Here is a 22,946-nt window from a genome sequence, read left to right on the forward strand (position 1 = left end):
GACTTGGAAAAATTCCGCATTTTTAGGTATAACTTGTCTGGAATGTTTTTACGTTTGGGGAGCGTGCCAGGTGCCCTTGACCTGGATTGGCCACTGTCGGTGACAGGATGCTGGGCTAGATGGACCTTTGGTCTTTCCCAGTATGGCACTACTTATGTACTTATGCACTCCCTGATGTAACATTTATCCAGTCAATATTAGGATAATTGAAATCACCTATTATTATAATGTTGCCCAATTTGCCAGCTTTTCTAATTTCTGTAAACATTTTCATCTGTTTGTTCTGTCCCAGTGGACAGTAGTACAGCCCAATCAGTATATTCCTTCCCTTCACACCTGGAATTTCTATCCATAAAGATTCCATGCTGCTATTTCATGTATAATGTTTATTTTGCTTGATTCAATTTCCTCTAACATATAGTGCAACCCCCTTCCAACTTAATCCACTCTATAATTGTGATATACTTATGATATATACAATTCTTTCCTGAATAGTCCCAGACGATGTGGTCTTTATCTGCTCTTTTTAATTCTAAACTTGATCAGATAGCAGGTTGCCTACATGCCTAAATACTGAATCTTTCAACAATGCAAATGTACTTTGTTCAGTCTGATCTACCTTCTTTGATTGCCCCTATCTAGATATTGAATACCCTACTTATCTAGTCAGATACTGTACATGTGCTGAGAGTGACTTTAGATAGTACACGCTACTTCTGTCAGTATGTTTCTTCTGTGATCAGGATTTGCCCCTTTAAGCTATCAGTTTTGATATCAACCTTGAAGTATCTGTACACAGGAAGTCAAATACGTTAGCGTTTAACTTTAAAAAAGGAGACTATGATAAAATGAGAAGAACGGTGAAAAAAAAACTTAGGGGGGCAACTGAGAGGGTAAAAACTGTACAACAGGCATGGACACTGTTCAAAAATACCATCCTGGAGGCCCAGGCCAAACATATTCCGCAAATTAGAAAAGAAAGACGGAAGTCCAAAAGACAGTCAGCGTGGTTGAAAAGTGAGGTGAAGGAAGCTATTAGGGTTAAAAGAAACGCCTTCAGAAAATTGAAGGAACCGTCTGAAAATAAGAAGAAGAAGCATAAGGACAATGCAAATGCAAGGCGCAGATAAAGAAGGCCAAGAGGGATTACAAAAAAAAGATAGCATTAGAGGCAAAAAAAACATAGTAAAATTTTTTTTCAGTATATTAAAAGCAGGAAGCTGGCATAAGAATCGGTTGGGCCGCTGGATGACCGAGGGGTGAAAGGGGCGATCAAGGAAGACAAAGACTTAGCGGAGAGACTGAATGAATTCTTTGCTTCGGTCTTCACCGAGGAAGATTTGGGTGGGATACCGGTGTCAGAAATGGTATTTCAAGCGGACGAGTCGGAGAAACTTACTGACTTCACGGTAAACCTGGAGGATGTAATGGGGCAGTTCAGCAAACTGAAGAGTAGCAAATCTCCTGGACTGGATGGTATTCATCCTAGAGTACTGATAGAACTGAAAAATGAGCTTGCGGAGCTACTGGTAGTGATATGCAATTTATCCTTAAAATCGAGCATGGTACCGGAAAATTGGAGGGTGGCCAATGTAACACCAATTTTCAAAAAGGGTTCCAGGGGAGATCCGGGAAATTATAGGCCGGTGAGTCTGACGTCAGTGCCGGGGAAAATGGTAGAGGCTATTATTAAAAACAAAATTACAGAGCACATCCAAGGACATGGATTACTGAGACCAAGTCAGCACAGCTTTTGTGTGGGGAAATCTTGCCTGACCAATTTACTTCAATTCTTTGAAGGAGTAAACAAACATGTGGACAAAGGGGAGCCGGTTGATATTTTGTATCTGGATTTTCAAAAGGCGTTTGACAAGGTACCCCATGAAAGGCTACAGAGGAAATTGGAGGGAAATGGGATAGGAGGAAATGTCCTATTGTGGATTAAAAACCGGTTGAAAGATAGGAAACAGAGAGTGGGATTAAATGGGCAGTATTCACAATGGAGAAGGGTAGCTAGTGGGGTTCCTCATGGGTCTGTGCTAGGACCGCTTTTTAATATTTTTATAAATGATTTTAGAGATGGGAGTAACTAGTGAGGTAATTAAATTTCCTGATGACACAAAGTTATTCAAAGTCGTTAACTCACGACAGGATTGTGAAAAATTACAGAAGGACCTTACGAGACTGGGAGACTGGGCGGCTAAATGGCAGATGACGTTTAATGTGAGCAAGTGCAAGGTGATGCATGTGGGAAAAAAGAATCCAAATTATAGCTACGTCATGCAAGGTTCCACGTTAGAAGTTACGGACCAAGAAAGGGATCTGGGTGTCGTCGTCGTCGTTGATAATACACTGAAACCTTCTGCTGTGTGCTGCTGCGGCTAGGAAAGCTAATAGAATGTTGGGTATTATTAGGAAAGGTATGGAAAACAGGTGTGAGGATGTTATAATGCCGTTGTATCGCTCCATGGTGCGACCGCACCATGAGTATTGTGTTCAATTCTGGTCGCCGCATCTCAAGAAAGATATAGTAGAATTGGAAAAGGTGCAGCGAAGGGCGACTAAAATGATAGCGGGGATGGGACGATTTCCCTATGAAGAAAGACTAAGGAGACTAGGGCTTTTCAGTTTGGAGAAGAGACGGCTGAGGGGAGACATGATAGAGGCATATAAAATAATGAGTGGAGTGGAACAGGTGGATGTGAAGCGTCTGTTCACGCTTTCCAAAAATACTAGGACTAGGGGGCATGCTATGAAACTACAGTGTAGTAAATTTAAAACAAACCGGAGAAAATATTTCTTCACCCAACGCATAATTAAATTCTGGAATTCGTTGCCGGAGAACATGGTGAAGGCGGTTAGCTTGGCAGAGTTAAAAAAGGGGTTAGACGGTTTCCTAAAGGACAAGTCCATAAACCACTACTAAATGGACTTGGGAAAAATCCACAAGTCCAGGAATAACATGTATAGAATGTTTGTACGTTTGGGAAGCTTTCCAGATGCGCTTGGCCTGGATTGGCCGCTGTTGTGGACAGGATGCTGGGCTCGATGGACCCTTGGTCTTTTCCAGTGTGGCATTACTTATGTACTTATGACTACTCTATTCTGTATGCCTGCTATTCTCCGATACTGCTTGACACATTCTGGTTCACTCATTATTTCACATCTCAATTACTACAGTGCCTTCCTGCTTAGGGATATTCATCGTCTTCAGGTTGTGCAGCATACCGCCATTCGTCTTCTCAAGGGTGCAGGTTGGTTTGACCATGTTACCTCTTTGTTACATTCTGAACATTGGTTTCTAGTTTTTTTTCCATCTCACTCATAAAATTCTTCTCCTGGTTCATAAAATCTATTATTCTGGCTACCCTCCTTACCTTTCGCACCTGCTGTTACTTTACCGGCCCTCAAGAGTTTTGCGCACCTCAGAGAAGAACCTCCTCTAAATTCCATCACGTCATGTCATTCATCTTGCAACCATTCATAGTAAATTTTTTTTTTTTCTGTCTTGGGTCCTTCCCTTTGGAATTCTATTCCATTTGATCTCTGTTATGAACAATCTTTGGCTGGGTTTAAGATGAAGCGTAAGCATTCTGTGTCCTAGCTCGCTCTTTGTTTCTCTACCTGGGACAGGACTTAGGAGCCTGGCAGTGTTGGTATTATGTGCTTGCTTTGTTCTGTATTGCCCTGCTGCCATTCTGGCTAGCTCCGTTTCCTCTTTTTTTTTTACTATATTATACTGTAGTTCTTTTCCTTTTCTATATTTTGGTGGTTTGTAAACTGCTTTAATAGGTTGCTGCAAGGCTGGTATATCAAGTTCTTAATAAACTTGGAGGTCTTTGCTGAGTTTAGATTGGGCAGAATAATTATTCTTATTCATGAGCCTACTAGGAGCCTTTGTCTTGATTCTAATTTAGCTATGCACAGTTAAATTAGGCTGGCAAAGAAACAGGTTTTCGCTACATGTCAGTGAATGAGTCTGGCAGTTGTGTTCCATTTCTTCAGCTTAGGGATTTTAAGACAGTAGTTCAACCTGCTATACTTTCCAGTATGAATTACTATAATGCCCTTTTTTGGGTCTGATGTTGAATCTCACACAGGCTTTACTGCTAGTTCAAAACAGAGGAACAATTGATTGTGGAGGTGTACCTGGATTTATTTATTAGGATTAATTTACTGCATTTTTGAAGAAATTCTCCCAAGGCAGTGTATAGCAAGAACAATCCAGCAATAGACAGTATCAGCAGAAAAATAAAATTCCAACAGTACACATTGTGGCATAGTATGTTATGCAGTGGCGTAGCAAGGGGGGGGGTGGTCCGCCCCGGGTGCACGCCGCTGGGGGGTGCCGCAGCACGCGCCTGTCAGCTGAGTTCGCTAACTTTGCTGCAGCTCCCTCTGTCCCAGAACAGGTTACTTCCTGCAGTGGTTAGCGAACTCAGCTGACAGGTGCGCGCCGCAGCACCCCCCCCCCCCAGCGGCGTGCACCCGGGGGGGGGGGAGGTGTCATTTCGCCGGGGGGGGGGGGGGCGCATCGGCGATCCGCCCCGGATGTCATGCTGGCTAGGATCGCTACTGATGTTATGTACTCTATGCACTGGCTTCCAATAGACTGGACAGTGACATTTAAAATGTTAGCCCTGGTCATGAAGGGGTCCTTATACTAAGCTGCAGAAGGGAATATTGTGCTGGAGCTGCCACTGAAGAGGAGAACATAGGCCCAATTTCAGTTTTCATCCAGGGTAACGGTTAACTTAGGCAGCTGCTGCATATGAGTATAGCAGGTTATACAAAACCAACCCACAGATTCAAGGGGGCTGTGTACAAGGAAGGAAATTTAATTAAGTGTCTTTGAAAAGAAACTCTTAAAATGATCGATTTACTCTTTTGCAAGTAGAAACTTGTTTTCCAGATATTTAGTAACTGAGCTCAGCATCAAATCTATAGTCACTGGAGTTAGACTGAACACTGGATCAAGCTAGTTTACCTTTGTAAAAAAAAAAAAAAAAATGAAAGCATGTCCTCCTAGAAACAATTTCTAAAAATAAGGCCTTAGTTTTCAGGCATGTATGAAATTCCCACAGCAAAAGAGTACAAAGAAACATTAATAAAACAAGAAATTCCCACGGCAAAAGAGTACAAAGAAACATTAATAAAACAAGGCATTTGATATTGTTTTATTTACATTTTAAACAGCTCAATACTGAACTGGAAACATTGGATCTGTGTGTTACATATACAGTACACAAGTGACTTCTGGTACACATTTTCATCAAATAAATATTCTAGAACAATCTACTATATGTATCTGTAAAACACAGTATAGCATTATCTACAAAGCAGAAACACTGTGATAAAAAAATAAAACTTTAAATTAGTTTCTTGCTATTTACCAGGCCTTATTATTTTATTTGCAGCATGTTCCACTGTTTATACTTCTATTCTTGGAGGCTTCTTTCAATACTGGCATTCACTGCATGCTAATGATATTAGCTACCCATACTTGCCATTGGCGACAAGTTAATTGAGTTGTTGATCAAGGCTTAATTATTTTGAAATACAATATGTCACATAGACATGTTGAACCTTAATCACTATAATATTCCTCTATCTGTATGTCTTCCTCATCCATGAATGCTTGGGCTGTGGACGGCTGGGGCTGGCTGGCTGGAAGACAGGATTCATCAGAAACAGGCTCATTACTGCTGTCATTTTTCTCTGTATGTTCAAGTGCTTGTCCTAGCTGTGTGCTATCAAGGTCCTCATCACCACTCTCTTGATGCAGGACCCCAGGATCTCTGTCAGTTAAAGATTCAAGTTTCAACCTGTAAGGAAAAGAACTAGAATCATCACTAACCAAGAAAAAACGCCATACCACATCCCTGACCCAGCCACCATTTTCATCGACCAATTCAGATGTTCCCAACCCTCTTATCTGACACTCATTTGCCTGGTGAAAATGTAATTGCTTATATTTAAGGTTGAAAATGCGCTGCTCTACATTAAGGGGGTAAAGAATATTTTATGGGTGGAAAAGGGCTCTTATAAAACTGTGCAGCCATATGTGTATAAGACAGGCACACAGAATACACTTTCTTTTATGTGATTTGCACATAGGCATTCCCAAGGAGCACAGTTTGTGTATTTATAAAATATGCACATATAACACATATAGACGCACAAATTACACCTGTTTGAGAGAGGGTATAAATTTGTGTGCTATTGTGGCCAGTCTTCAGAGCCTAGTTTATATAACTGTTGATGTTGCGTTTATAAATAGATGTCTTTTTGGACTTCCCAGGTAGGTGTCTTCTTTTATCAAAATCCTCTTATTGGCTATACTATCCCAAATTCAGATTCAATGTGGTTTACGTAATTGATCAGAAAATAACAACCTGTAATCGTTTATTTAGAGCATACACCAGTGATTCCCAAACCTGATCCTAGAAGCACCCCTGCCAGTAAGGTTTTTGAGATATCCACAATGAATATTCATGTGAGAGATTTGCATGCAGTGGCGGCATCACATACAAATATCTCTCATGAATATTTATTGTGGATATCCTAAAACCCTGACTGGTAGGGCTAACTCCAGGACCAGGTTTGGGAACCACTTGCATACACTAAAAAATATAAATAAAAAACGTTTTCAAAGCTTTACAAAATCTAAGATACTTGGACTCAACCTTAATAATCAGAGGTAACATAGAAACATGACTGCAGATAAGAGCCAAATGGCCCATCCTCAGTAACCACTGTCCTCCCTTTCCTACTACTTATCATTTTTAAAGCGCTACTAGATGTACGCAGCGCTGTACACTTCAACATGAAGAGACAGTCCCTGCTCGACACAGCTTACAATCTAATTAGGACAGACAAACAAGAGATAAGGGAATATTAAAGTGAGGATGATAAAATAAGGGTTCTGAACAAGTGAATAAGGGTTAGGAGTTAAAAGCAGCATCAAAAAGGTGGGCTTTTAGCTTAGATTTGAAGACGGCCAGAGATGGAGCTTGACATACCGGTTCAGGAAGTCTATTCCAGGCATGTGGTGCAGCAAGATAAAAGGAACGGAGTCTGGAGTTAGCAGTGGAGGAGAAGGATGCAGATAAGAGAGATTTACCCAGTGAACGGAGTTCCTGGGGAGGAATGTAGGGAGAGATGAGAGTGGAGAGGTACCGAGCAGCTGCAGAGTGAATGCACTTATAGGTCAAATAAGAGGAGTTTGAACTGTATGCAGAAACAGATAGGAAGCCAGTGAAGTGACTTGAGGAGAGGACTAATATGAGCATAACGACACTGGCGGAATATTAGTCGTGCAGCAGAATTTTGAACAGATTGAAGAGGAGAGAAATGGTTAAGTGGGAGACCTGCGAGAAGCAAGTTGCAATAGTCTAAGCGAGAGGTGATGAGAGTGTGGATGAGGGTTCTGGTAGTGTGCTCAAAAAGGAAAGGGTGAATTTTGCTGATAATATAGAGAAAGAAACGACAGGTTTTAGCAGTCTGCTGAATATGTGCAGAGAACGAGAGGGCAGAGTCGAAGATGACCCCAAGGTTATGAGCTGATGAGACAGGAAGGATGAGATTGTTAACCACAGAAATAGAGAATGGGGGAGGAGAAGAGGTTGATTTAGGGGGAAAGATGAGAAGCTCAGTCTTGGTCATGTTTAGTTTCAGATGGCGCTGAGACATCCAGGCAGCAACGTCAGACAGGCAGGCTGATACTTTGGCCTGGATTTCGGCTGAGATTTCTGGTGTGGAGAGGTAGATCTGGGAGTCATCAGCATAAAGATGATACTGAAAACCATGGGATGAGATCAGAGTACCAAGGGAAGAAGTATAGATGGAGAAAAGAAGAGGTTCCAGGACGGATCCCTGAGGTACACCAACTGATCCTAAGGGATCCCACGTGCCTGTCTCATGCTTTCTTAAATTCTGACACAGTCCTTATGTCCACGACCTCCACGGCGAGGCCATTCCACGCATCCACCACCCTTTCCCTGAAAGGGTCCCAAAAGGAAATAGCTTGAGAAGAGAACATTGCATTAGCAATTCTTAAAAAAAAAAAAAAAAAAAAAAAAAGACTCTTAAAAGCAGGCAGACGCAAAACCAACTGCTTTGTAAACAAGAAATACTACGTAAATTTATCACTAATTCTGATGTGATACCATGATTGTTTTGAAAAATTAAACATGATGACTTAGGTGGTCTTTTACTAAAGGTTAGCTTGAGTTATCTGCAGCAGGTCCCATTTTATTCCTATGCGCCCTGCTGCAGCTAACTCAAGATAATCTTTAGTAAAAGACCCCTTTAAAAAGAATACAGTCCTGAAGGTGAAGCCAATGTAGTTTCGCAGTATAAGGTGAAATACTACTGAACCTCTTAAGACTGAAAATGAATTGAGCTGAAGTGTTTTTAAGCAATTGAAGCTTATTCAATAATTTTGTAGACAGCCCTAAATAAAGAACATTGAAGTAGTCAAGATGTAGTAAGATAAGCATCTGAACCAATTAAGAAAAAGATCAAATGATGATCAAATATTGCCTAACCAGGCATAACTGTCTCAGTTTGAAAAAGGTATTTTCATAAGGCAGAGAAATTACCTTTCACCAGAGTACAGACACCTAAACTTATGAGCAGAATTTTGTCTGATCTGCCTAAGGGTGGGATTTAGACCTAAGCATGTATTTTCACATAACATAAAATTTTATACATGTCCGACAGCAGGTGTAGAAAGTGTGTGGGTACTTTCCATAGGGTATTTTGAAAACGGAATTAGCCTAACTGTCCTAGTAGCCTGCCCAGTTGTCTAGTATGCAGCTAATTTTCAAAAGAAACATCCTAGGCAGATTCTTTTTTGGAATTAGGTTGTGTAAAGGGCAAGAAATAAAAGCTCCTACATACTTTGCACCTGCCAAGCACATGTACTTTCATGTGCTTCACCAAACTAAATGGGCCCTCAGGAATGTGCTTTTCTTAAAAAAAACCCATTTTTAGTTAACTTTTGCAGGGGGAGCTCACATTTCAGGATACCTATCAGGGCTCTGACGTTCTTTCCTCCCTCCCCATGTTTATAATACTCTTCTACCTGCCACTTTTCCTCCCTCCCCATGTTTATAATACTCTTCTACCTGCCACTTTTCCCAAACAGCCTGTTTGACACCTTTGATCACCACCAACACTGAGACCTGCTGAACCAAAAGCATCACTCGGCCTTACTAGACAGAGCCCTGAGAAGCACTACATTATAAATGGATAACTATGGAGTTAGATTCACCTGAGAACACACTAAGGTGCTTACTTTTTAAGCACACAGATGTCTCAAAATGGCTAAAAAAAAGTCCAAACTGCAATTTTTTTGAAAGGCAGAATTTGGACGTTTTCCACTGCAATTCATCCAAATAGCAAGAGGGCGTGTTTTGGGTGAGACTAGGGCGGGCCCAAAATTAAGACATCTTTCAGCGATAATGGAACAGAAAGAAACGTCCAAAGCAAAAAGGACATTTTTATCTAGACCTGTTTCAAGTACATCCGGGGTACAAAAAGGTGCTGACCACTAGAGGGATGAAGGCACGATCCCTCCTTCATCTCCTAGTAGTTACTGACCCCCCTCCTACCCCCCTAAGAAATGAGTGACAATGGATACCAGGCTCTATGACAGCTTCATGTATTATGGCCATTCCTAATAGAGCAGCAAGTTTTAGATGTTCAGAAAGCTTTTGACAAAGTTCCTCATGAGAGACTTCTAAGAAAATTAAAAAGCCATAGGATAGGAGGCAATATTCTGTTTTGGATTAGGAACTGGTTAATGGATAGAAAACAGAGGGTAGGGTTAAATAGCCATTCTTCTCAGTGGAGGAGGGTGAATAGTGGTGTGCTGCCGGGATATATAGTGGGATTGGTGCTATTTAACATATTTATAAATAATCTGGAAATTGGAATGACAAGTGAGGTGATTAAATTTGCAGATGACACAAAACTATTCAAAGTTGTTGAAACACATATAGACTGTGAAAAATTGCAGGAAGACCTTAGGAAATTGGAAGACTGGGCATCCAAATGGCAGATGAAATTTAATGTGGACAAATGCGAGTCAGCACCCAAGAAAAAGATCTAGGTGTCATTGTAGACAATATACTAAAATCTTCTGTCCAGTGTGCGGCGGAGCCCAAAAAAGCAAACAGGACACTAGGAATGATTAGGAAAGGGATGGAAAATAACAAAAGGAATATTATAATGCCTCTGTATCACTTCATGGTGTGACCTTACTTTGAGTATTGCGTGTAGTTCTAGTTGCTGTATCTTAAACATACAGTGGAATTAGAAAAGGTTCAAAGAAGGGCAAACAAAATGATAAATGAGAGAAAAAGCTAAACAGGTTAGGGCTCTTCAGCTTGGAAAAGAGAAGGCTGAGGGGGGATATGATGGACGTGTACAAAATCCTGAGTAGTGTAGAATGGGTAAAAGTGAATCGATTTGTTACTCTTTCAAAAAATACAAAGACTAGAACACTACTCAATGAAGTTACATGGTAATACTTTTAAAATGAATGAAGGAAATATTTTTTAATTCAACGAATAGTTAAACTCTGGAACTTGTTGGCAAAGGATATGGTTACAGCAGTTAGTGTATGTGGGTTTAAAAAAGGTTTGGACAAGTTCCTGGATGAAAAGTCCATAGTCTATTGTGGCAGACATGGGGAAGCCACTGCTTTCCCTGGGATCGGTAGCATGGAATCTTGCTACTATTTTGTATTCTGCCAGGTACTTATGACCTGGGTTGGCCACTGTTGGAAGTAGGATACTTGGCTAGATGGACCATTGAAACATGATGGCAGATAAGGGCCAAAAGGCCCATCCAGTCTGCCCATCCTCAGTAACTACCAACTCTTTCTTTCCTAAGAGATCCCACATGCCTGTCCCATGCTTTATTAAACTCGGACACAGTCCCTCCACGTCATCCACTGGGAGGCCATTCCACACATCCACCACCCTTTCTGTGAAAGGGTATTTTCTTAGATTCCTCCTAAGTCTATTTCCTCTTAACTTCATCCTATGACCCCTCATTCCAGAGTTTTCCTTCATTTCAAAAAGGCTCATCTCCTGTACTTTAACGCCACTGAGGTATTTAAACGTCTCTATTATATCCCATCTCTCCAGTCTCTTTTTCAGCGTATACATGTTAAGTCCCTAAGATTATCCCTATATGTTTTATGACCAAGACTGCTTACCAATTTCATAGCCGACCTCTGGACTGACTCCATCCTGATTATATCCTTCTGTAAGTGCGGTCTCCAGAATTGCACACAGTACTCTAAATGGGGCCTCATCAGAGACTTATACAAGGGGTACAATCATCTCTTTTTTCCTGCTGGTCATCCCTTTCCTTAAGCAGCCAAGCATCCTTCTGGCTTTGACCGTCGCTTTTTCTACCTTTTTGGAGACTTTAAGGTCATCAGACACATTCACTCCCAAGTCCCACTCTTCTTTCGTACATAGAAGCACTTCACCCCCTGTATTGTACCGTTCCCCTGGATTCTTATAACCCAAGTGCATGACCATGCATTTCTTAGCATTAAATCTTAGTTGTCAATTATTGGACAATTCTTCAAGCTTTGCTAGATCCTTCTGCATGCTATCCACACTCTCCGGGGTGTCCACCCTATTACAGAGTTTGGTATCATCCACAAAGAGACAAACTTTACCAGACAGCCTTTCCACAATGTCACTCATAAAGATGTTAAAACGAGAGTCGGCCCGAGGACCGACCCCTGCGGTACACCACTGATAACATCCCTTTCCTCACAGCAAGCTCCATTTACCACTACCCTCTGTCTCCTTCCATTTAACCAATTTATAACCCAGTCACTTTAGGTTCCATACCAAGGGCACTCAGTTTATTTATCAGTTGTCTGTGTGGAACCGTGTCAAAGGCTTTGCTAAAATCCAAGTATACCACTTCTAGTGCACCTCCCAATGCAACTGTTTGGTCACCCGGTCAAAAAAATCAATCATTTGTCTGACATGACCTGCCTCTACTATAGACATGTTGCCTCAGGTCCTGCAGTCCATTCGATTCGAGAAACCTCACGATCCTCCGCTTTAGAAGCGTTTCCATAAGTTTGCTCACCAATGAGGTTAGACTGATAGGTCTATAATTCCCAACCTCCTTCCTTACTTCCGCTCTTGTGCAGAGGGACCACATCTGCCCTTCTCCACTCCTCTGGGACCACTCCAGACTCTAAGGAAGCATTGACGATGTCAGACAGTGGAGTTGACAAAACCTCTCCAAGTTCCTTGAGCACCCTCGGATGTACACCATCAGGCCTCGATTGGTCTGATCCAGTATGGTTATTCTTATATTATTAAGTGTAACGAGTAGCCTAGTGGTCAGTGCAGTGGACTTTGAACAACAGGACCCAGGTGTAACTCCCACTTTAACACTTATTTCTGTAGAAATATGTGAGCCCTTCTGGAATACAGAAATACCTACTGTATCTGAATTTATAAGACAACTGCAAGTGTGATGGCTATTGTGGTGTATTTTTATATACAGTAGGTTTTAATTTGTTCCTGCAGGTCTCATAACAACATATAAAGGAATTAAGGGTCCCGTTGTTTAAAGTCCACTGCACGGACCACTAGGCTGCCCCTTTGCTCTGCAGGGATGTCTGTGGCCATTTTTGTACAAATGATGTCAGACGGGCGTTTTTATGGCTGGTTTGAGGGCATCCATATTTTGGAGGTTTCATTTTAGAAAATGGCTATTCATTTTGGATGTTTTCAGCACAAGAATGTCCTTCTCATGCATATTCGAACAGGAAATCCTGTTTTTTTTCTGCTTGAAAATGGTTGAGAGATGGATGGTTTTTTGGACGTTATAAGCAGGATATCCCAGTTATGACTTGGACGTTTTTTCAAAAATGCCCCTCGAAGTGTGATAGGAAAGATAAGAAGATAACCAATACTGAACAAAGTCCTGAAATCGAAATGAGGAGACAGTATCAAGGTGTAAGCTGTGCTCAGCCTCAAAAGCAGTGGATAGGTCAAGAGGAATGAGGATTGAGTAAACGCCTTTGGATTTGGCTAAAAACAGGTTTCTGTCAGGCTGTAGCTATAGAATGTAGAGGGTGAAAGCCAAATCCCATGGAGATGCGTTAGTGAAATCTTGAAAACCCAACCTTTTTGCAAGCCCTCAAGGACTGATCTTGAATACCCCTCAGCTGTAGGAAAGGTTCTGCCTTCAAATTTCATATTTTCATTGCATGACCAGAAGGGAACAGTGGCTGTACTACTTTACCTCCAAAACTGTCTCTTCAGGGGCAGTCTGCCAATGTCTTGGATAAAAGCAATCTGAGCTGAAAAGATAATCAAACTTTCTCTGAGAACTGAAATGTCAAATGCATTCAGCATACAATACATTGGAAATAGGAAAACAATTTTCAAGGAACAAAAGGCAAAATACAGTTTTTCTTTTGTGATTCTGTTTACAAAAAGCAACATAAGCAGCTATGTGCTTTATAAAATAAGTACCCAGAACAAGGAAGTTTAATATGACAGGAGACAGCATGAGCCTATCTGGCCCATTCTGTGGGCTGAGTGACTACAAACATTCACAGATGCCATTGAAAACAATAGCAAACTTGTGAGGTTTATATTGTTTTAGTAAACCTCCTTAGTTTTGTATTCTTCTGCTATGAAGGAATCGGGAGGAGTGGGGGAAGGAGAGTTTGGGGAGTTTGAGGGGTCTGTGAAGGGGGTTATATTCAAAATGTTTTTGGAATTGCTCAAGAGCTTGCTTTGGCTATTTGTAATGCTGTATTGTGGATTTCAGCGTTGCGCTATATGCCTTTATTTTTGCTTATGATGACAAAGATATTTCTACATAAAAACAATAGCAAGTGCCTTATGACTGCCTATATGTGTGTATTTTTTATTTATTTGAAAGCTTCCCATATGTACATATATATCATGAAATAAAATTGAAAAATCACTAAAACTATTGTAGCTGGTAGAAACAGCACTAATAAATACTCCGTATTTTGTGCTAATTTTTTCACACTTTCTATAAAAGACAGTAATACACGGTCAAATTTCAGTGAGGATATCCTGTTTTCTGATGGGCTCATCTTAACTGCTGTTGTAGTCTACCTTGGGAAGCCTGGTGTTACTACTTTAACTGATGAAAGGCTATTCTGTTCTGTAATCTGAGGTTAAATTATTATTATTTTTTTTTACCAGGGTGGGGGTGGGGGTGAGGGTAGCCCTGTTGGTGCTCCCACAGGTAGGGACTGTGTGAGCCATGGTCCCGCCTTGGGTGTGGGCACTCTGGAGTGGCAGACTTGTTTTTGGAGCCATGGGAGTCCCCACAATTCAGCCCTGAGACTCCAGCAGAGCAGGGGCCTTTCTTAAAGTTGCCCCCTATAAAATTGAGCGTCCCACAGCTCCAAAAACATGTCTGCTGCTCAAGAACACAGAGACCCATGGCTCACATGGCCCCCACCCTCAGACACTACCAGGAGTCTCTTCATCCCCTTGGTTTACAGTTCTGACGGCCCCTGTGTGAACATCCGTATGCTGCACAAGCTGCCATGTTTCTATAGCTGATATTAAATAAAAATACGTAGCCCTAAGGCTGAAAACTATGACAGCAGGCAAAGGAAGAGTGGGAAGGAAATATTTAAGGATGCAGCTGATAGTTCGTTTGTTTAGGGTACACCAATATGGCGGCTGTGTGGGGGAGATGGCTTCAACTGTTTGACGTTATGCCATCTCCTGTCATATTAAACTTCCTTGACCAAGATCCTCCCCAATAGTGTACAAATTCTCACACACAGATTTAATCCTGATTAAAAAAAAAACACAATATGTGCACCTGCATATTTTATGTACAACTCCATCCTCACTCAAACCAACCCAAGTACCCAGGAATGCAATCTTTTCAATGCATATACTTTAAATGCGAGTTTGAGCATACAATTTTATAATGACAATTTTTGGCATTTAAAACAGGTTTTATGCATAGCTATACCTTTATAAAATCAGCCACTAAGATCATGCATACTTATATATGCATCATGTGAAGAAGGTATTTCCGGGAGCATAGTTTGGGCAGAGCAGATGTGGAATTTTTGGTTAAGCAGTATTTTGTAGGTACACGCATGGATGCAATAGTGTGTATTTTGCAGGTAGAGCACATAAAATCTGACCATCTATGCATGGTCCTTTGTGATCTAGGTGTGAGCATTTACACCAGCTCTATGCCTGATTTAAGTGTTTTGCTTTAAATATAGGTGCATTTTCACCCACCTACACTAGTATTCTATAAAGAAAAGTAGGCATCTACTTTTCTATACAGAATAGTTTTCAAATTAATTCTTTCCTAATGCCTAAATCTAGGCACCCCCCCTCCTTATAGATTTACCTTCCACATGTTCAACTCTTTTCTTCTCATTTAAGGGTTCAGCATCACAACTTTATGCACTCAGTTACTGAAGAGTGAAACTACCATACCAAGTTCTGGATGTACTGTACACTGAAGCTGCCATCAGACTATTAGTTGAGATGTTCCAAAGGTTCTGACTTCACCCTTTCCTACTTCCTGGAAGTTCATATTTCAGAGGAAATCACTGATGCCCAGATTTAAGGTTTAGATTACAAAAGTGCTTATTATTCCATTACAGTCCTGGCCTCCATGATCTCTGCTGGTAAACGATTCCAGGCACTATCTACTTCCTTTTTGTTTTTTTACAAGTTCTCCTTCCCTTCTTACATCTGTCACCCCCAACCTTCCGTACCACTGAGGTCTGTCTTAGAACCAAGTGTGTTTAAATTCTATCACCATTTTGGTTGCCAAGCTCTCTGCCAGAAGATTCTCATATATTTCCCTCTGAACCTCTCTCTCTGTACCTATATATTATGGCCTCTTTCCCTTGCACTGATCTTTTCATGGAATATTTCACCATTCCATACTTTATTTAATCATGTCAGATATTTAAATGTTTCCATCATAGATGCCTTTCCTTTCTTTCCTCCAGCAAGTACATTCTCAGTATTTTAAGCCCCTCTGTGGGGTTCGTTTTGTAACCCCTGTACCATTTTAATAACCTGTTTCTGATCTGCTTTCATCTTCTCACTGTTCTTACAAACCTAAGCCCTCCAGCACTAGACAATACTCCATTTGTCCAATATGCTTGATGTAAGCACTTTGGCTTACATGGCAACACAGTAGATGATGGGGAACCCCCCCAGCTGTTTCATCCAGTCTAGCTGGTTATTCCTATTCATACTGTCAAAGACATATCCTAGCTGCCAGCAATAATGCATGACATCATTCCTTATCCAAAGCAGATTTTGTTGCCTCTGCCACACCCACTAGATGCATTCAATTTAGCTTTCCACACAGATAACTGAAATCACAACGGAACATTCTGAAACTTGACATGTCTAAGCCACAACCCCCAATGGTCCTTGTTCATGCACCAGTGGGTTCTAATTCTAAAGCCAGCATTCTGATTACAGTGCTGGTAAGGGATCCACACAAGTACAGTAAGTACAGTGTTGAAAATTGTGGACCAAGCAATTTGAGAAGAAACCATAACCCACTGCTCAAAAACCAACAGAACAGCTAAAGGAGAGTGAGAGAAGCAGGATTGACAGCTGCACCTCTACTCCATCCACCCTACTACTAATCATTTTTATAGCACTACTAGATGCACTCAGTGCTGTACACATTATATGTAAGTACTTTCTCTGTCCCTAGAGAGCTCATAATCTGTGTTTGTACCTAGGGCAACAGAGGATTAAGTGACTGCAGTGGGAGTCAAACCCAGGTTTCCAGGATCAAAGCCCGCTGCACTAACCATTAGTGCTACTCCTCCACCCCCCATGGTGATTGATTACCTCAGCTCCAGTTATGGCTGCCCTTAAAGGGATAGTGACAAAGAAAAGCACAAAAATGGAGCAGAAAAAGAAAACCTAAAACTAAGCATATACAAAATGGTTCAAATTACACAGCCTCTATGGGCAATTCACAAAAAAAGCTAGAAAATACTGGCTCAGAAAAACCCCTCAAAACAAGACTTATCCTCAGACTCTCAGGAGATAGATACTTCATGGGGTATCATTCCAGCTGCCAGTGAAAATAGCTCTACATACAAAAAAAGGAGCAGAATTACAGTGACATTCCAGAACCCAAAACTTTAAACTTAAAAGAAAAGGAGCATGGAAGCATCAGATATACATCAGAGGAAAGGCGAATGGATCTCCTTTAGCGAAAAGCTATTTCAAATGTTTGAGCCTACTGCATGTGATCAATCACTTGCAACCATGGTCCAACTACTTAAATCCAACACAAAACACATCAAACCTTTATACTTATTCTTGTACATCAAAAATTCTCAAAATGAAATGTATAATACAACAACTCCATAGGAAATACATGTATATATGAAATAAAAGTGACTACTTAGCTGCACAGGGACTTAAACACCCAGTGAAAATAGCACTGCCATGCAAAATTTCTTTCAGCAAACATCTGCACTATTACCATGGACACAGGGTATGAATGCATACAACAGTTCCATGCTGAATCTATGTATGCACACCAACTGCAAATGTTGAATTTTCAGCATTTACTTCTACATGGTCAAGCAGAATGGCGCAAATACGTGATCAACTTAGATCAAAAGCACATCTCCAGAACACCTGACTCTTATTCAAGATGTCCAGGGATATTGGTATCATCTAATAAGTTTGAAATATGATGCTTATGAAATAGTTTCCTGGGTAGCCACCATGGCTATAGGCGCAAGGAGGACCTGCGTGCCTGCTTTGCGGATGTTTCTTGCCTTGGGCACAATCTTTTAGGAGAAAGTGTGAAGGATACATCATAGACCATTATTAAATGGATTGGGAAAATCCACTATTCCTGGGATAAGCAGTATAAAATGTTTTGTACTTTTTTGGGATCTTGCCAGGTATGTGTGACCTGGATTGGCCACTGTTGGAAACAGGATGCTGGGCTTGATGGACCTTTGGTCTTTCCCGGTATGGCAATACTTATGTACTTATCTCTAATTAAAAACTGGAGCTTGACTGCCTACAACCAGCCAAACAAAACTCCACTTCTAGAAAATCATTATCTATATCATATGGAAGGCAATACCTATCTCGTTACTTCCAGCCTGTATTATACCCGCAGCATTTCCAGCTCTACAGAAGCTCATATAGTAGTATATACCAAAAACAAGACGAGGGAAAACAGCCAACTGTGCTAAGATGACAATTTTTATGTGAACAATATCAGTTAAATAAAAAAAACAAACAACAATGAAAAAACAAAAATAAAAAACCCTGTCTCTAGTTTCTGACAGCAGGGGGAGGGGGGCATTTTCAGTACTTTGTCAAGCCATGGCAGGCCATAACTAGGGTGTTGAAAAATTTATGTTTTGCGAAACCGCCCCCTGCAAAACAGCCTTCCATACCCATCATACCTGCCCCACAGCTGACGCAACTAGGGTTAGAGACTCATACCCTCTTACAGTTCAACACAACAGAAGTAGTCCCTTATCAGGAAAGAAGCCAAGGTTTCTGTTCGAGACACTGCCTCATCCCCCCAAAAATCAATGTATTTGAAAAAAAAAATCAAAATAAACCCCGCACCACCACCCTTCCCTTCTGACTCAAGAAAAGGGGTGGCTTTTCCATCTTAACCTGCAGTTTCTATCAACAGTTTGGATCTTGCAAGCTGACTAGCAACTACTTTACCAATATCAGAAGACATATTGAAGATTCTTCAGGCTTCTAGGAAATCAGTTACAAGAAAATCACAGTTTGAAATAGAAATGATTCATCCTCTGGTGCACCAACAGTCTCAGGACCCTACCACCTGCTTTATCCCTTCCTATTGGATTACTTATCACACCCTGCCAAATCAAATTTGATGACAAAGTTGATGTTTAAAGTGGTCAGCAATTGTGGCTTACCATGAACCTTCGGAGGAACAACCAATCTCTGTCCACATCTTGGTAACCAAATTAATGAAGGGACTCCTAAATGAAGCCACTCAAAAAACCTTTACTCCCAAATTTGGGCTTAAATACAGTGCTCATGAAGCTAATACAAGCCCCTGTTGAACCCCTCGCCCAAAACTCACTTTAGCATTTTACTTGGAAAATAGTATCTTGTAATACATGGGATTGAGGGTCAGCTGGGGATGGAATGAGTGGAATGTTTTGGCTGTAATTATGTGTTGATATTCTCTATTATGGGAAACAGGCTAGTTGTTTAAGGGATGCCAGCACGTATGGGAAAGGCACCTTCAGCCTGTGCAGGTCTGGGGGAGTTATTCTCTGTTATGGGAAACAGGCTGGTTGTTTAAGGGATGCCAGCTTGTGCAAGTCTGGGAAAGGCACCTTCAGCCTATGCAGGTCTGGGGGAGTTATGAGCTAGCTCATCTTCACACGCACAGTTGTTTGTTTCACACTATAAAAGAGGGGGGAGCACGGGACTTTCTTTAGAAGCTTGCCTGGACATAGGGACGCCTTCTTCAGTGAAGGGTATTTCCCTGCAATCTCTGAGGAGAGCCAGTGCTTCCCTGGTGGTCTTCCCAGATGCTGACTGAATTGCGGGTGCTGTAAGTATCTTGGTGTATGTGTTCACATATGTATCACCAATAAAAGCGATATACCGCATATTGTGTCTGGTGGCTTTTGTGTTGTCATAAGCACAGCGCCCCCTAGTGTTACATATCTGTAAACCGCTTTAACTTTATCTACAGAAAGGCGGTATATCAAGTGTGGAATAAATATAGTTATTTCTGGTAGCTATCAGCACTGCCAGGTGAGTATGAGGCATATTTTCAAAGCACTTAGCCTCCCAAAGTTCCATAGAAACCTATGGAACTTAGCCTCCCAAAGTGCTTTGAAAATATGCCTCTAAGTGAACTACATACAGGTCTTAGCTCCTCATTACCCGTTGTCCTACTCGTCCTATTTTTCTTTGAAAGGTAATTTCTGAGTTCCATTTAATTACAGCATTGTCTTACCAGTCTTCTTCCAAAAAACCCACTCCAACATTACAGAATTTACTCTGTATACATTAGACTGCAAACAGGCCTTCACTTACTATCTAAAAACAACCCAAAACAAAAGAAAAGACTCAAAATTGTTTGCCATGACCCAAATGGACTGGGTTGTGAAACAAATAGTGTCAAGTAGGACACTAACTGTATCAAATTCTGTTACTCAAAAACCAGTGGACCATCTCCAAGTCACATAAAGAGAGTCACTGACTACACACAAAATCTGTCTTGGTAGCAAATTCTCAGAGCACATTCCATCTTAGACATTTGCAAAGCAGCTAAGTGGACTTACACCCATACTTTCACTAAGTGTTATAGTTTGGACTCTATGCATTTGGGTCAGTCTGTATTACATGTTTGCTTAGCTCCAACCTCCCATTTTTTACATTTTCAAGGTCACAAATCAACATGATCCTCAGCTCTGGAATCACCCAGACATGTGGCGCCATTCCCACTTGCCTACAGAGAAAGTGAAATTGCTTACCTATAATAGGGGTTCTCTGTGGGCAGCAGGGGAATGGAGCCACACAATCCCCTTGCCCATCTCCATTACTTCAACATCTAAGCTGTATTAGGAACTGAGGCATGAAGGTGGCTGTCATGAGCATGGGAGATCTCACACATACTTAGAAAGGCTTAGAAAGCTCTTTTGACCAAAATAGGAGAGCAGTTAATCTAGATCTGGGCAATGCTAATTACATTGCCTTGACGTGTAGCTCCATTCCCCTTACTGTCCATGGTAAACCTTATTACAAGTAAGCAATTTCACTTTGATGTTGATGGTGGGGTACTGCCTTATAAAGGCCACAGGGTCCTAGGAGGCTGGATATTAGATCACAGCCCACGCTGGTGTTGGTGGCTGTTTGGATTATAGTTGGAGCTATGTGGGAAGAGTGCTGGGAATAAACTAAATAGGGATAAGGCCTACAATGAAATTCAGCAAACTGGTATATAGAACATTAGGGAACAGAATTGTAAAACACAGAACATCCAGTTGCTCCAGATTAAAATGAAACGTGTAGTTTTGTTTTAGGAAATATCTCAAGTTCTCCACGAGTTTGGCAGACACATGAAAACAGAATGTTTAACAAAAACATTAGAGTACCTTGATTTCTCATTGGATTGGTTAACAAGGCAAGATATGGTAACAGTTGGGTCTGAAGACACAAAGACGTTAAGCAGAAATTTGAAAACAGGATTTTTGCAGCAAGGCAGTTCTCTCGATACTAAAAAAGGAAACAAAGAAATTAAAAATATTTAAAGTGAATAGCATAAATGTTGATAAAAATGATGGGATCTTTTCATAGAATGTTACTAAGCATCCCTAATCATGTAGAGTGTTGCCAGAATGCAGATATCAGAACATTCATCTTACCAAGCAGATTTCTTTTTGGTTGACTTGAACTTTAGATTTAGCTAAATAGGACTTGGTTTCAGCTCTAATCTGACATTTACAGGGTCATTTATGTCAACCATTGAATTTCACCCTCATTACAACTCCCGATCTTTTCCAATCCTTGAAGAGCAGTTCCCCTGGCTGCGGAACAAACTCTGGTGTTCCTTTTGGTATAGCAGTACCTTTGTGTTGACTTATAGGCATCACTGCAGAGTGATGGCTGGGGCTTCACCATCCCAGAGATACCATGCCATACCAGTTAGTAGCCTGCTCAATGTAATCTAAGTACCTTTGAAGGTGCACCACTATTTTGTGTCCTTAAAAAAAAAAAAAAAAAGGGGGGGGGGGTTCTCACTCCTTTTTCTTTTCCTTGTTTATTAAAAGAAACTTATGTATAATCCCACTCAGGCCAAATGCCCAGCACAAAAGGAACTCTTCAGGACCTCATCACCGCATTCTTTTCTGTTCTGTATTTTCTGCACAGTTGAATTCCAAATTACCCTCACAGAACCGAGCAAATCATCATCTACTAGAGACAGAGGTACTTGCTTTACTTTAGCATGCAGGCACCCAGAGGTTACACATGTGGAGAGACATTTTTGATATGACGTCTAAGTCCGACTTCGGACGTTTTGTACAAAATGTCCAAAATCTGAATAGGAAAGGTGGTCATTTTTGAAAGAAAAATGTATTTTATTTTTAATACTATTTTGAAAGGACGACTATAATAAAATGTGGAAAATGGTTAAAAAGAAGCTAAAAAGCTAAAAGGATTGACTGCAAAGGTTAGGACACTAAATCAGGCATGGATGTTATTCAAATATACCATCTTGGAAGCCCAGACCAGATGTATTCCAAGTATTTGCAAAGGGGGAAAGAAGAGAAAATGACAGCCAGCATGGTTAAAAGGTGAAGTAAAATAGGCTATTACAGCCAAAAGATTGCCCTTCAAAGAATGGAAAAAGGACCCAAATGATGAAAATAAGAAGCAACATAAGTACTGGCAAGTCAGATGCAAAGCATTAATAAAGAAGGCTAAAAGAAAATATGAAGAGAAACTTGCCTAGAGGCTAAAACTCACAGTAACAACTTTTTCAGGTACATCAGAAGCAGAAAGCCTGTGAGGGAATGCGTGGGACCGTTAGATCATGAAGGAGCAAAAGAGGTGCTCAGGGAGGACAAGGTCATAGAGAAGAAAATGAATTAATTCTTTGCTTCGGTCTTTAAGGAAGAAAATGTAAAAGATTTGCCTGTACTGGAAATGGTTTTCAAGGGTGATGATGTGGAGAAAATAAAAGAAATCTCGGTGAACATGGAAGATGTATTGAGCCAAATTGACAAATTAAAGAGTAGTAAATCACCTGGACTGGACGGCATACATTCAAGGGACCTCAAAGAACTAAAGAATGAAATTGCTGATCTGCTGTTAATAATATGTAACCTGTCTTTAAAATCGTCCATAGTACCT

The 22,946-nt window shown here is 40.9% G+C and overlaps 1 protein-coding gene across 3 annotated transcripts in view; it reads right to left on the reverse strand.

Moving 5' to 3' along the window:
• Window positions 1-5,145: 5,145 nt before the first annotated feature.
• Window positions 5,146-22,946, reverse strand: part of RAD17 (RAD17 checkpoint clamp loader component) — a 79,061-nt gene continuing 61,260 nt past the window's right edge. For 2 of the 3 annotated variants that reach the window (XM_030193329.1, XM_030193328.1), the window contains exons 15-17: window positions 21,188-21,308; window positions 13,300-13,357; window positions 5,146-5,825 (exon numbers count right to left, since the gene is read on the reverse strand). In XM_030193329.1, the coding sequence (XP_030049189.1) occupies window positions 5,588-5,825; window positions 13,300-13,357; window positions 21,188-21,308 (417 nt within the window). In that variant the 3' untranslated portion in view covers window positions 5,146-5,587. The remainder of the gene's footprint in view (window positions 5,826-13,299; window positions 13,358-21,187; window positions 21,309-22,946) is intronic. The other variant, XM_030193330.1, reaches the window with a different exon arrangement.

The sequence above is a fragment of the Microcaecilia unicolor genome, chromosome 2 (assembly GCF_901765095.1).
Source record: "Microcaecilia unicolor chromosome 2, aMicUni1.1, whole genome shotgun sequence".
Lineage (NCBI taxonomy): Eukaryota > Metazoa > Chordata > Amphibia > Gymnophiona > Siphonopidae > Microcaecilia > Microcaecilia unicolor.